The sequence below is a fragment of the Oryzias latipes genome, chromosome 6 (genome assembly GCF_053564925.1).
Source record: "Oryzias latipes strain Hd-rR chromosome 6, Olatipes_Hd-rR_3.1".
NCBI classification, from domain to species: Eukaryota; Metazoa; Chordata; class Actinopteri; order Beloniformes; family Adrianichthyidae; genus Oryzias; species Oryzias latipes.
In genome coordinates, this window is record NC_136242.1 from 32,082,150 (window position 1) to 32,097,370 (window position 15,221).

General features: G+C 41.3%; 1 protein-coding gene across 11 annotated transcripts in view; it reads left to right on the forward strand.

Annotated features, from left to right (window-relative positions):
* zgc:173742 (DNA topoisomerase I, mitochondrial) overlaps positions 1-15,221 on the forward strand; it is a 35,305-nt gene that overhangs the window by 19,240 nt on the left and 844 nt on the right. For all 11 annotated transcript variants that reach the window (XM_023956065.2, XM_023956062.2, XM_023956063.2 and 8 more), the window contains 7 exons: positions 3,773-3,916; positions 4,165-4,350; positions 7,381-7,449; positions 12,431-12,545; positions 14,083-14,210; positions 14,349-14,449; positions 14,931-15,080. In XM_023956065.2, the coding sequence (XP_023811833.1) occupies positions 3,773-3,916; positions 4,165-4,350; positions 7,381-7,449; positions 12,431-12,545; positions 14,083-14,210; positions 14,349-14,449; positions 14,931-15,080 (893 nt within the window). The remainder of the gene's footprint in view (positions 1-3,772; positions 3,917-4,164; positions 4,351-7,380; positions 7,450-12,430; positions 12,546-14,082; positions 14,211-14,348; positions 14,450-14,930; positions 15,081-15,221) is intronic.

The following is a 15,221-nucleotide window of genomic DNA, read 5'->3' on the forward strand; positions in this document are numbered from 1 at the left end:
TACGTCTCTCCGTCTTAAGGAGCTTGAGGTTGAACTGCTCCGTTTGAAAATCAAAAAGAAGGAAGTTTGTTATGAGTTTGAGCTCAGAAAAATTAAGGAGGAAAACTACAGGCAAATCTGCCTAAAGGAGCTCGAGTTGCAACAAGCCACCTCGGTTGCACCACCTCCTTCCTTTTGTGTGACACCATTTGATGTGGACGAATGTGTTAAATCTGTACCTCCACTAGGTGACAGGGACATTAATGAGTATTTTGCTCTGTTTGAGAATGCTGCTAGGGTGTTGCAGTGGCCTAAAACTGTCTGGTCACTTTTGCTGCGGAGAGTCCTTACTGGGAAGGCACAAGAAGCAGTGGTGTCCTTGCCAGCCACTGAGAGTCTGGACTATGACAGGGTGAAGGCTGAGGTGCTACATGCATATGCACTTGAGCCTGAGGTTTGTGGAGGTGATGGTGGATTTATCAGGAAAACAAATGATCTGGCTGACGACCAAGCCCTGATAAACCAACATGATGATCCCGTCTCTGTTAATCAGGTTTCTGATTTGGTTGGGAAACGTCCTGAAGTTTTTCCTGCCCAAGCCAGAAGGCAGGAGCAGGACGAATCTGCAGAAAAGGACTTTCTAGACCTGAGTGACGGCTTCATGGCTCATTTTGAAACACCTGGCCTGCAGCCTGTCGAGATTCATGTTTGCATTGGTGGCCATGAGGCCAGAGTCCCTGATCCCCCTCCGCTTGGGTGTTTACCCTTTTCTGGAACTGCTTCAAAGGGACCAACTGTGTTTCCTCTGAAGCAACTGATCTTAAACATGCGTTACCTTTTATTAACATCCCACTTAGTAATAGGTGCTCCAAGGAACCAAAGCAGGACTGGACTTCAGTGCCAGCTTCTGGTAATGGATAAACAATCTGAGCAGGTCACTGTGGACAGCACCCTATTACCAGGCACTGAAGGTACACATCAGTTTCCTTTAAACATCTATCTATTATCTCTCTTCACAGAAGCCATCCTCAACTCACACACAACCAAGGCAGACCTTTTACAGGAGAGGTGGCTCTGTGATGATGAACTTGAGAATTCTGGAGCATTTGTTCTTCAGGAGGGATTCAGGGATTGTAAAAACGTAAAACCCGCTGCCCGTCACTCACTGCAGTGTGTGAGTGTGTGTTTGGCTCCCCGTCTGCATGTGAGCAGTCTGTCTCACATCTACAGAACATTCAGACCTACGATGACGTTTAAAGTCTCAACGCCTGCGTGAAGCAGAAACTCACCACGTATCAACCAGACTAGACCATCAGCAGAACTACCGCGAGAAATACTCATCATTTATTAGCAACAGCATAACGATATTATTAAAAAGAATCCACAGACTTATTGTACTTTAGAAGTGTTGAAATTACATCAAATGCACACATTCACTTGTATATTTAGTTTTAAACATATTGTCGCGGCTTGAGTTTAACTGGGTGGCTGTTGGGCCGCGTTATAAGTTCTGGAGTTCAATGAACGCATCATGCAGTGATCTGATTGGCCCCCAGTTCTGTCGCTCAGCCTGTTGTTAGGTAGTTTGGACCAATGGGGTTCAGCAATGGGCCGAATAAGAGAAATGGGAGGGCTGGAGCGGGAGCAGGGGAATATAAAATTGGGAGAAGCGCTCTCGTCTCGGCGGGAGAGATCCAGGAGTTGCTGAATTAATTTACGGCATTTGTTACAGCCAGCATTAACCAGAATAAAGAACCTTAAAAGAGGTTAAGTCTCAGTGTGGGAAAAGGACACCACATTATTGTATGGCTCTTTCGAAATTACATTTCAAAATATGTGGCGTTTATGGCTCTCTTGGCCAAAAAGGTTCCCGACCCCTGCCATACAGGTTCCAGGAGCAGGTATAAATGTGGAGTGGAAGGCCTGTAAGAGATGAACATTAACAAAGATTCCATCTTTTGTTTGTTTGTTTTTATTCCCTTCATGAAGAACATCACATTACATTAACAGATTCAGGACACGACATAAGTCCACACACATCTCCATCACTGGAAATAAGCAGTGAGAAGAACAAAAATGATTTTTTCTGCCCCTAAAAGGAAAGGGGGGGAAAAAAGACAATCCTACACGGCCTTTTCCGCCTGCCACCACACTAACTACAAATTACATCTTCCTCAAGTTTCTTCTTGATAAATTCTTTTTGTAAAAAGAAGATTATTAGTATCCCCTTTCAGTATTTGCTGTACGATTAACTTGAAACTTAAAATCCTGTGACTCTCATCTTTAGAGATAAAACAATTAGTTTTTTTTTAGGCCATCTCTGTTTCTAACTTTGCAGGATGCCTAACAAATTTAGCTGTTTTACTAAATCTTCACATTTCAACCATCTTGACTTGATCAATAAAACATTTATATGTTCCCTAAATCTAACTTTGTGAATTATTCAAGTAACTCTTTTTGCTGTAAATGTAATGGCATTAAATTGGTTTTATATGTGTTACCCCACACTTCAACACAGCAATTGAAATAAGGCAGAATAATTGAACAATATAACAGTCTCAGTACATCACAGCATAAATAATACAGCAAAAATAATAAACCTCAAGTAATCTAAACGGACATTTTCTGATTGTTACTCCATTATTGCATAGTTTTACCTGTTTTTTTTGTTTGTAAAAACCATAAACTTAGTATTTTGCGAATTCAATATGTTATTAAACCAATATTTAAGTTTAACCTGTTTAATTTGAATATCCTCTAATAAACGTTTTAAACTCTTTCCTGAACAAGAAATTGTCGTGTCATCAGCAAAAGCAGAACAAGTTTCAATACATTTGAGACTTCACAAATGTTATTTGTATATAAAAGAAATGGAATAAGGCCCAATATCGACCCTTGTTGGATTCCACATTCAATATTTATGCATTTTGAGGAATGACTTGCAAACTTTTGATAATTAAGACTGTAACCAGCCAAAATCTTCCTGGTGTCTCATCTGCAGCACAGTGTCAGGAGGAGATTGCCTTTCCGGAGAATGGTGCGGGTTCTGTATTCACTGACTCTAAAAGGACACTTTGTCTTCGATTTCACATGACAAAATCCATCATTTTGCTTGAAGGAGGCTTGATGAGCATTGATCTTGAGAACAAAGCACTCCTGCACTTATTGTCTTGGTTGTGGGGTTTAAAAAACGTCTAGCTGTGTGGTTTCGACATTATTTTCTTCTTTCAGATCTGCCATTGGTGCTCAATGATAATCTCTGCTTAAATATCCATCAACTTTAGTTATTTGACTGTTTATACAAGGTCAACACAACAGAAATAATAAAGGAATTGTCCAAAAATGGTTGATTTTAATTACTCTGGAAAAAATGTTAAAACCAATTCCACGAAAGAAGTTAAATAACAAATTAAATCTGATCTTTAAGCAGCTAAACCTTTAAAACTTTTGTCCCCCTCATGTTTGCTCAGCCCTTCATCTTTTGTGTTGAAAGGTTAAGTTATTCCTCTGTTTGTCTCCATGACGATGTGGCTGTGTTGACTGTCAATGGGTCTAATTGTTTTTGCTGCAGGTTATCAAGTTCAACAAACAGTCGATGATTAAAAATGTTGTCTTTGTGCGTTTTTGTGCTGAAGCCTGAATTTATACCACACTAAACATAATAAATGTTTGTTTTCATATTGTGACTAATGTATTGCTGTATGTAGGCTAAATGCTGCTTTTCTCTTTTTTATGAATCTAAAATTTCTCACATCTTGTTTGTTTTGGCTTTTGTTTTGGTTGGAAAATCCAGGGCGAGAAGGATTGGGAGAAATACGAGATTGCTCGGAAACTGAAGTCATGTGTGGACGACATTCGTAACACGTACCTCGGGGATCTCAAGTCCAGAGAGATGGTCACAAGACAAAGAGCTGTGGCCCTGTACTTCATAGACAAGGTCCGTTTCGAGTCCTTTCATACTTAAACCAGACCTTCTCAGTCTGCACGTACACGAAATGCTGCCTGGTTTATTCATTACCTTTAAAATTCAGTTTTGTTTTCTGTGGGATTATAAATTCCAAGTACGTCTCCCTAATCTGGAGTGTTCCCCATCTCTATATCTAGTGTGTAGGTGACATTAAAGCAATGCTTCGAGTGTGTGCTTGATATTAATGTGATCTTGTGTTTCTTATGATCTAAAAAAAGCTGGCACTGAGGGCTGGTAATGAAAAAGAAGAGGGAGAGACAGCCGACACAGTTGGCTGCTGCTCGCTGCGTGTCGAGCACATCACCCTGCATGAGCAGCTGGATGGGAACAAATGTGTGGTGGAGTTCGACTTCCTGGGTAAAGACTCCATCCGCTACTACAACAAGGTCCCAGTCATCAGCAAGGTAACGAAAAGGCTGCGTTCGCACCCAACACAGTTCACCTGGCAGGGCCGTCCAATCAATGGTAGTGCATTTAATGTATATGATAACTGGAGCGAGTGTGACATCACCAATAGAAAATGGCCTATTTACATCTCAAATAAAATGAAGTCAATGTAGTCGCCAATTGTTAGCAATGCGCTCATGTCGGAGGCAGATGACGTCAGTAAGCAGCGATTGGTCTGTGTCGGTCTACGTCTGCGTTTCTACGGCAACCACTCCACAATCAGGAGTGAGCTTGTTGGAAGGCTACACCCCTACCAGTGAAGGTGAGCTACATGAAATCCGTCAAACCTGTGTCTCCTTTGAGCAAAGAGATTACAGACTCTTATGAATTGAGGCATCTGATTGGTCAGTTTATAACTTGGGAAAAAAGCATAACATGACAAAAATAAGGATAATGAAGAACAAGTAAAAAATAATGGTATTAGAGCATTAATGGTTATTCTGACTAATAGAATGACTGATTAACAGCTGTTTATTTCTCTATATAAGTCTATGGGATTTTGGCTTCTTGGAACTAGCGGGTACTTCCTGTTTGGAACGCCAGGGGGAGGGGTTAGTTTAGTCCAGTTCACCAATACAGTTACAGACATGATCAGAGGTTCTTCAGTGTGTTTTGAGTGCCGGACGTGCAGCACTTGCTTATTGTGGCGCACATCAAAAATTCTGATGTGCTTCAAAGTTTTCAAGGTTCAGATATCTGAACTTTGGCCAAGAATTCCCGTCACGTCAACCAGTCAGGAGTTTGCTATTTTTCTTATTTGTATAGACATGATGAAAATAAAAAGTTCCAGGAATATAGTTTGATATTTTTCCCTCCTTGGACTACGGGACAACAATCGCCTTCCATGTAGCGATCACCCTAAAAACGTTTGACAGTAGCTCCTCCTACATGGTGGAAACATCAGGTTTATGAATACACTTCAATCGCCCAGCAGCCAATTTGATGGGCGCCAAAAACCGAAGCAGAGGATGGGATGTTGCCATGCGGATCGCATTCGTTGTGAGCGCAGAATAACTCGCCTGTTTGGTAAAAATGATCCATTCTTATCATGTAGAACAAACAAAAACAGGAAATTCATACACCTTTAAATTCATAAAAATGTTTACTTTAAGATTTAAGAGTCCGTGTAAAGAAAGTAACTTGCTTTGACACAAATGGCCAAAACAAAACTGAAAATTTGAATTGACTGCACACACAAAAGGCCAGAAAGATTTGAGCTTTTTATCCTAACTTTTAGTTTTTGAAACTTTAAACTGTATCTTTCTGTAGAAACATTTGCTAAGATGACTTCTGCCCTTTTTTTAGCCAATTTCCATCCTGTGCAGTCTTTCTTTTCAGTTTTTGACCAATGTGAGGTAACTCGTAAATTTGATGCAATAAAGGAAGAGTGTCATTAATGACTTTGATTTGATCAAAATGTAAACAGGAGTTAATTTTCGAGGGTTTTGTGCACTGAATACAAGTATGCAGCAAAGGAGTTATGGGTTATGCCAAATTTATGTCGTGCAAAACATTTAGGAAACCTCTGATAGCATCGGTTCATGGGGGTTTTAACAGACTATATCTTCTCCTAATATGTTTTAACTATGCATAGACCATGGTAAAGGACATACAGGGTTGTAACCGGCAGACTTTAGGTTCAAAGCTTTACACATTTACAGTCCTTGTATGTCGGAAAAGGTCTCTCAGTGAATATGGATCAGCCGAGAGATATTAAGAAAACAACATATTAATAGTGACTGGCCTAATTAGGCTTGAGAGAGGGGAAAATGCCAGAAAACTTTAAAAAAAAAATCTTGATGAAGTGTCTACAGTCTGTCAAGCAGCCGTCACATTAGCGTGTGTCTGCATGTATACGTATGTAAATTTCATAGCCCTCTTCTGGCGTCGACCTGTGCTATTGTCTATTCCAGAGATGGAGAGAGAAATGTTAACACCTGACAGCCAAAGTGTTTTGTTTCTTGGCAGAACATATAATTATTCAAATGAGTGCATTCAAAAGCATCACATTAGCTAGAATTAATTAGTTCCTGCATATTTTAGCATCATCAATTCCCTTGCAAATCAGTGTGATTGCAGTTAAATGTCACTTGGAATAAAATGGAACAAGAACGGAGGAAGGGGATTTCTAAATTCTGAAATGTCTGAAGCCGCTGAGACTAAAGGTAAAGTGCGAGCGCCAAAACATTAAAACCATTGACAATCGATGAAACGGAAGAATCGGGTCATGTTTGTAAAATGCCAAAAAGCTTCTTCTTCCCTTCCACTTCTTTGATCTGCACTGCATTAACTGTTTTGGCTGTTCCTATGTTTGGACCATTGACTGTCCGAGAGCTAGACTGAGTGACTCCTCCTCCTTGGCGTTCCAAACGGGAAGTACCCGCTGGCTCCAAGAATCCAAAATCCCATAGAAAATTGTTCTTCTATTGGACAGAAGAACAATTCTTGACACCACACTTCAGAGTGGTTAACATAAAATAAACCCTGACCAACTTGGACCAATTACTGCTTATTTACGAATTCTGGCTCTAACATGGCGAAATAAAGGCTGTATTGACTTAATTTAGTTAGAGCCGGAAGTAAACTTTTTAAAATAATAATAATAATAAAAAAGTCTCAGAACAACATGTTACGAAACATTTTCTTTTTCGTAGGGGGGGCCTGGCAAAAAATAATTGAGAAGCACACTGCTTTAGGGGCTCCACCCTAGTTATCGGGATATTTTTTTGGTTTCCACTTCATCTGAGGATAACCTAGTCGATTAATTTCTTTTTATTTTCCTTTTGAATGATGATACTTTGTTGAATTCCTCCTCATTCATGTGTTTCTAAGATTACAGTCCTCTTACAGCTGGTGTATGATCCCGTTTTGAAAAACCAGCCGCCGCAGATTAAAAAAAAACCAATACAAGATCCCAAAGTGTTGATTGGTAAAGTTTAGATCTGTTAGAACATCCAGGTCTATTGAATCCATTTTTGTTTCTGCAGGTTTTTAAGAGTCTTAAACGTTTTATGGATAACAAGGAACCTGGAGATGAACTCTTTGATCGCCTAAATGTGAGTCCCTCATTATGTTTCTTCCTCTTCTTTTCCACTTGAACGCTGTTGTTAAATGTAGAAACATTTGTTATTTTTAACGTGTAAATTCTGAACTGGTGAAGGAAACATATTTTGACTTTTATTCTTGCTTCTTTAGAAATGTCCCTGTGGTGCATACATGTTTAAAACCTGGTTAAGGTAAAAGAGAATGAGTTTTTTTTTTTTTCTCAATAGACAGAAAGCTGTAGGAAAAGAAAAAGCAGTGACCGGGAAGAAAAATAATATTGGAAAGTGAGGGATTGAACTCAGGGAGATGTTTCAAAGGGAGAAGGGACGCACTGTGGCAGATGTTACTGTGTGTGGCTAAAACTCCTGACCGAACACACTGGTGGATGCATTTCCACACATGAAACCTGGCATCCCGTCAGCCGCTCCTGTAGCTGCAGGCGGCGAGGCCACGCACAACGCCGTGGTCCACTTGCTGCTTCTTCACCGCGGGAGAAATCTGGGTTTATTAGGCTGCACTTGCTGTTTATATAGAGCAACTTTATGTCAAATTGAGATGGGAACCCAGGTTAACAAGTTGGTCCTGTTGAGGAGACACATTCTCATTTACTCCGAACAGTTTGTGGCCGTGCAGAGGCTCACAGTCTGGAGGCCGTAGGTTAAGTACACTCATTGCAAATTCCTTATATTATGCAACCTTGGAAGAAGATGGTTTTAGGTGGGAACTTGTGCTGCAGATGAGTGTTTCCTTGGAGGAGCTGAGACAGACGGGCATGCTCATTGAAGATTAGGACATGTGGCTGCATTTAGACTGAGGAAAGGCAAGATGTGATGCTGCAGAAGGTGAAATGAGAACAGCCCGTCTCTGAACAGGCTTTCCTGTGGGGGTGTCATGGTTGTTTGTGCCAGGCCTGACGTATTCTATCTATCACAGTTGCAATCTATAGACTACGTGCACGACAGAACTTCCGGTTAACTTCCGTGTTTCGAGTGTGAGGCCGACAACTTCCTGTTGGTCGTGTTATTGTTGTGGGGAGTTTTGTTGAGTTGCTAGTTTTGAGTAAATAGGAGCGGATTTCGGGTAAAAGAGAGGCGTTTGGTGTTTCAACGCGTGACAATGACATCACAACACTGTTGTGTACCCGTGTGCGAATTTGTCAAAGTACAACAGTACTAATATAAGCTTTCATAGCTTTCCAGTAGATGTGTCGGTGAGAGAGCCGAATGGATGGTGAACACGGCGGGAGGACTTCACCCCAAGCAAGACGAGTCGTGTTTCGTATTTGCAGCAATCGGAAAGAAAATGCGTCATGTAAACACGCCGTTCGGAATACTTTGCCCCGGTCAGACTCGTTCGGATCAAAATTTCTTTCCGATCGAGATAGCTGGGTATACCGATCGTTGTTCATGTAAACGGTCATTCCGATCGTGTGTCACTATTGATCTGGGTTACATCATGCATAAACGGTGTTTCGCTGAGAGAAAGCTTGTGAGCTCATACGGGACCGACCAGCGGCTCTGCGGACGCCCCGCGTAAAGCCCCGCTCCGCTCTCGCCCCGCTGGGTCTCCCGTCTCTTTCACCCCTCACGAGGGAGATGCGGGGGGGGATGCGTGCTCACTGACGTCTGGACCCGGCATCCGAGCTCTGCGTTCGGGCTCCGGAGCCAGTGGACCGAGTGAACCTCTCTGAATGAGCAGAGCAGCTGGATTTATTAATGTGTTTGAGGGGAGGGTGCTTTGTTACGTGTGAGAATTCGGACTGCGAGCCGAGCCGCCGCTCTGGGTTAGCGGCTGCCAGACTCGCGAGGACAGAGCAGAGCTCGAGCGGCCAGCTTACACAGCCGTCACGGGGCAGTGTGTGAGCTTTTCAGAGCAGAAATGCCGCTCAGTCCTTAGAAACTGTTCAAAAAATCACGACACATGGAATTGTGCTTCTAATTGTGCCCCGACAAATAAAGGCTAATGTTGTTAGCCCGTGTTGTTAGCCTCTCCTAACACTGGGTTGTTCTTCAGTTCTGTTCTTCTTCCACAAAAAAAGCACTGACCACAAGGATTAAATATAAAATGAGAGCGAACAGGCACTTCATAATATTCATAAAATTAATAAAAGCACGTTTGGAAGATCGCCTCGTATATTACCGAGCTGCTGCATAAATGTGACAGCAAAGGTTTGTTTACAACGGGACACATTTCCTTTTCGGTATTTTCGACACAATATTTTGCCCGTAACCACGCACTGGTCGACAATCCCGTAGATGTCGTTCACGTCGATTTTCGGGAGACCTTGTTTGTTGAAAACGGGTGAAATATACCATCTTTCGCAATCAAAATCTGCCGTGTCGCTGCTATAGAAGTCGCAAGCCGGAAATGGTCGGCCTCACACTCAAGGCGGCGGAAGTAGAACTCCTTACTTTCGTGCACGGAGCCTATTGAGAATATGTCGCTGATTCACGATCTTTATAATTATTGAATGGTGTTGTAAAAGTACACTTCACGTAATGTATTTTTACATTACAGAATAGTGTTGGAATTTAAGTTTAAGTATACTAAACATTTACGCTGTCACCGGAAGCAAATAAATCTTCAAAGAAAGTTGTCATTTTCAAATTAAAACCATCAAAGGTTTTTGTAGATAGAAAAAAATTCTAATTCAAGTTCAGTTTAGTAAAATAAATTCTGAAAAAAACGTTTTGTTTTAGACTATTTGAATCACAGCACAGAATGGGAATGACATTAAGAATATCACAAAAAAATTCCTGATTAATGAAGTGACGTCATATGATTGCTAGCATGGTGAAGTTGCACTAGAACTCGTCAAAATCTTTATTTAAAGTCTTGGTTTTTCCACAAAAGATGAAAAAAGTTTGTTAATAAAACTAGTTTTCTGCTGGAAACACTGTTGTCAGTTTGACATACCATAACTCTTCAACCGTTGCACGATCAACACGAATGAGCTAATTCTGACGCAGGGAAACACGGCTTTTCATATCGGCTTTGAACCGACACACAACCCATAACGGACATAGAGTGTTGCATATCAGCGCAAGGCTGCTGGAAATATGAGAAACGGTTTGAAGAGTTACAGGAATCCGATTGATGTCAACTTTAGAGCTAAAGCTCTGATGTTAAAGGGTCAATTACCCTTAAAGGGTCACATTTAATGAAGTTACTCATTCAGTTCAAGCAGCAAGAACGCTGAACTCAAATTTACCTGCCTACAGCCATCCTGACCTGCTTTTCTGTAAGATTTAAACTGTGACTATTCCATCCATTTGGTCAGAATTGGATTTGGAATAGAAGACACATGATTTAGTGTTTCAGTCTGTAAGGAACCCAAAATGTTCTTTTTTTTAATGGGAAAGAAAATGTTTTCGATGGCCCAAAAAGAAGTCTTTCACCTAGTTTTTTCCACTTTTATCATTGAATCCCTTAGAAGCCGCTTTATCTTATGTATTCCCGTATTTACCATGTCCTCTGTAATCTGATGCACGTTTATCAATGATCAGTAATGAGAGTTAAATTGCATTTCCTTAAAGCAGCAGCAGCATCTCAATCCTGTTGTTCAGCAGTGGACGGTGGAACAAACTCATTTCTCTCTTTTTTTAAATGTGCATTTTTAATAGACACCTGGCTGGTTCAGGTTCCTGTTGTCATGTTCAAGCAGTTTTAATGGAAACACCAATGAAAATCATTTATTTACAAGATGGATTAAGATGAAACTTTTCTTTAACCGTCTTAAAACTGGCCGGTGGAAAAACGTGAAGCTGCAGTGAATGATGGCTTCATCTCCCACATGCAGTTCAACTGAATGTGAATAAGAAACTCATTAAAACGTCTTGTATTCATTTCAACCAAACAATCTGCATAGTTCATAAAATGACGATTTACTCCAAATATTTTTGCATTTTTGTCAGTTAAGCTCTAGATTCTTTTGTAACCAAACAATTCTCAGGAGCTGAAAGCTTTTCGGCCTCAAAGCATTAATTGTTCTAACCGTCCGATTGCAGTAAAGACAAGGCAGAGAGAACAGTGGAACTCATCTATAGGAGCTTACAGACACGCATCACCACTACATTCACTGTTTGTCTGAAAGCGTCCTCCGGAGTCCTCATTATTACACTACCGTACGCTTTCTGCTGCTTTCTGTTGTCTGCAACCTCTCAATGTTCCTTTCTTTTATCTCCATCAGGAGCCCCGTTGAGTTAACTCCACCATCGGTTCCTGTAGTCGTTTTTGGGTTTGCAGATTCCTTCAGGTTTGAATCTTTCCATCAGAAACTCGACAGAAATGAAGAGGGCGTCCGCGGCAGAAACTGCACACCTGTAGTGGTTGACATACACGTGCGGTGGCGGCACAGTGGCGGCTGTGGTTCAGAGGAGGTTCACATGTGTCGAGGCTTGGCTGTCTGCGTTGCAGTTTAGCAGCTCGTTAGGGCCAGCAGCAAATGTCCGCCTGCGTGGAGTCCAGCACGCAAACCGTTTACATAAAAACAGCTCGTTTTGTCTCTAATGAGTGTCTTGGGTGAGACATGTGGCGGCGGAGTCTGTGGTCTCAGAAAGTCTGGTTTCATCACCGCAGCCACTTTAATTCCAGGTTTGATCAGAAAACAGACCTTTGGTTCAGGTGAAAGTTTGGACATGTATTGGATGTCTGCAGAAAAGCGTGCAGCAAATGTTCTGATGCAGCTTTGACTCGTCCTTGTTTGGCTTCACTCTATTCATTCTGTTTCATCTCTGCTGTCCTGCTCAAACCGTCACTTTAGGGTATCTAATATCCATCTTATCTGAGAAAACTCTAACTTTGTCTGATAGGCCAAAGGGGGAATTCTACCATGGTCTTACTAATTATCTCTGCCGTAGGGGGGTTTGTTAAAGGCAAAGAAATGCTTTTCTCCTTCTGAGTAACAGTACCACAGTACCACCTAGTGGTCGATGTAAGGCTTTAGTTTTGTGCTTTAATCTCAGCACCTTTCCTGTCCTTTTCCCAATCCAGACGAGTCTTCTGAACAAACACCTGAGCTCTCTGATGCCTGGTCTGACTGCCAAGGTCTTCAGGACGTACAATGCGTCAATCACCCTGCAGCAGCAACTTAAGGAGCTCTCAAACAGTAAGTCACATCCATGACTTTAATCATTGATTGTACCGCGAATTGGAGCGAGTGAGTGTGTGTGATGTCACCCAGAGACAATGGTTTACTTCCAGCTCCAATCAAAGTTAGCCAATTCGTCACCATTTTTTCGTGTTATGGACGTCGCCGTATTAAAACCAGACATCGGTCAGCAGTGATTGGTTTGGGTCAGTCTGAGTCAACGTTTCTATGACAGCCACTCTGGCCAATCAGAAGTTAGCTTGTTGGGCGACTACACTCCTACCACTTTAAAGTTGGCTACACAAAATCTGTCAAGTTTTTATAACTTTGGACGTGGGGGCCAGCAGGCTCCCCCTGCTTTTATTGAGGCATCTGATTGGTCAGTTAATAAACTCCATAAAAGAAAAAATATAATGGAAAAAAAAATAGAATTATCAAAAACATGTTAAAGATATCAGAGCAAGAATTGTTCTTCTGACAATCAGATTAACTGACTAACAGCTGTTTATTTCTTCATAGAAGTTTATGGGATTTTAGCTCTTTGGAGCCAGTGGGTACTTCCTGTTTGTGACGCCAGGGGGGAGGAGTCACTCATGTTCTCATGTCACAGTCGATGCTTTAGCCATAAGACCGGAAAAGTGTTTAAAAAAACCTTTAACGGCACTTTCTGAAGGCTCATTCGTCACATGCTTCTCCTCTCACTGTTTCCTTTCATTTAGAACAGAGGTCTGCAACATTTATCGCTGAAAGAGCCATTTGGACCCGTTTGTTTCTGACCAAAACCCATAGAGACTTACAAAGTCCCAACTCACCGCTTAAAAAAAACCTTACATTTACAATATTGACAATAATCGAATTATAGTCGTGTCATATCCATTTTAACTTCTTTTACCTTTGATAGTAGCACATACAAGTTCCTTCAAAATAAAATGCCCCCTGTTTCAAATAAGATCTTCCTGCTATAGCAGATAAAAATGCCTTTTTGTGGTGTTTTGTCATTCTTTACTGTAATTAATGTGACAACATTGCTGCAGAAATCTATACATGTAAATGCAATTCTATACTATAAGAGCTTTGTCTCTGAACAGCAACCAGACACTGTTGTACAGCAGAGCATCAGATTATGTACTTTAAGATAACAGATTAAACCTTTTACCAGCACTTTTCTGAGTGACCTGACATTTGAAAAATGTAATGACAAAACCTAACTTATTTAAAAAAAATTAAACCAAAAATACAAACCCGTTGTTTTTTTCAAATTATTAGTGTTTTTCTTCAAAGCCAAGAGTCACAGTAGAGGAATTAAAGAGCTAGAAGTGACTGGAGCCTCAGGTTGCAGACCCCAAGTTTAAAACCCTTAAAGTGACTTTTTTATCAAAAGTGCACATTATGCCATCAATGCTTTTAGGTTCTTCACTACTCTTAATGAGTAGGTCATAATCATGTCAACGGGATTTTTGTTGTCGTTACGTTTCATGCCAAACTCTTTTGAAATATTTGGCCTAAGCTAAATTTTATTTTTTTAATTATACATCTACATTTTTTTTCTCTCCAGAGTCTGACAATGTGGCAGAAAAACTGCTGTCCTACAACCGTGCCAACAGAGCCGTCGCTATTCTCTGTAACCACCAGCGGGCGCCGCCGAAGACCTTTGAGCAATCGATGGCGAACCTCCAGGCCAAGGTAAGAGCGTCTTTATTTGACTGTCTGACGAAAGGACTACTTTGATGATTTCAGACCTAACTTTAAATTTAACAGAGAATTTCTGTAATCTGCGTAGTTCTTCAATAAAGTCAAACCAGTCTAAGTTTTCCCTTTTAGATTGACGCACGGAAGGAACAGCTGGCTTTGGCAAAGTCTGAGTTGAAGCAGGCGAAGAAGGAGGCCAAGGACAAAGGGAACTCGGACATCAAGCTGCAGGCGTGAGTGAAAGGCGTAACAGGGATGCAGAAAGAGGGCATGATGGGAAAAAATAATCATTTAGCCTTCTCCAGAGTAATGCTGCTTTAGGATCTGTTTTTTCACAGATATTGATTCTGTGATTTTTAGAGAATGTTAAGAAAAATAAACTTCCTGGTTGAATGAACGTCAAAATAAAAACAGCTGCTACCTTTTTTTTTTTTTTTTAAAGACACAAATGTTTAATTAGAGAAAACATGCAGCTGAAACGGTGCTCGAGAGCCTAAACTGAGCCCAATTAAGTTAAGTTGTAGGTTTTGAAATTATAAAAGCTTTTCATGTGAGATCTTTATTTTATGCCCTACATGAATTAATTTGGTAGGACTGAGTCACTAGGCAAAGGCATCTTGATGATACATCTGATCCCCATCCAGTCTGAAACTACACGATTGGATCACAGCCTTGGCTGTTGGACTGAACCCCCGTTTGTTTGCGTCTCGTTAGTTTAGTGGAGCGAAAGAAGGCGGCGGTGAAGCGCTGTGAGGAGCATCTGCTGAAGATGGAGGTCCAGGCGACTGACCGAGAGGAGAACAAGCAGATTGCTCTGGGAACCTCAAAGCTCAACTATCTGGACCCTCGGATATCTGTGGCTTGGTAAACGCCATCTTCACCCCGACGGCAGAGTTCCACCGCTGCTGCGGTTCTTCTCTTGAGACCTCCAGCTCGGTCTGATGGTCGTCAGCGATCCTCAGAAACGTCTGAGTGGGCAGAACAGCCCCGTCACTCAAACCCTTA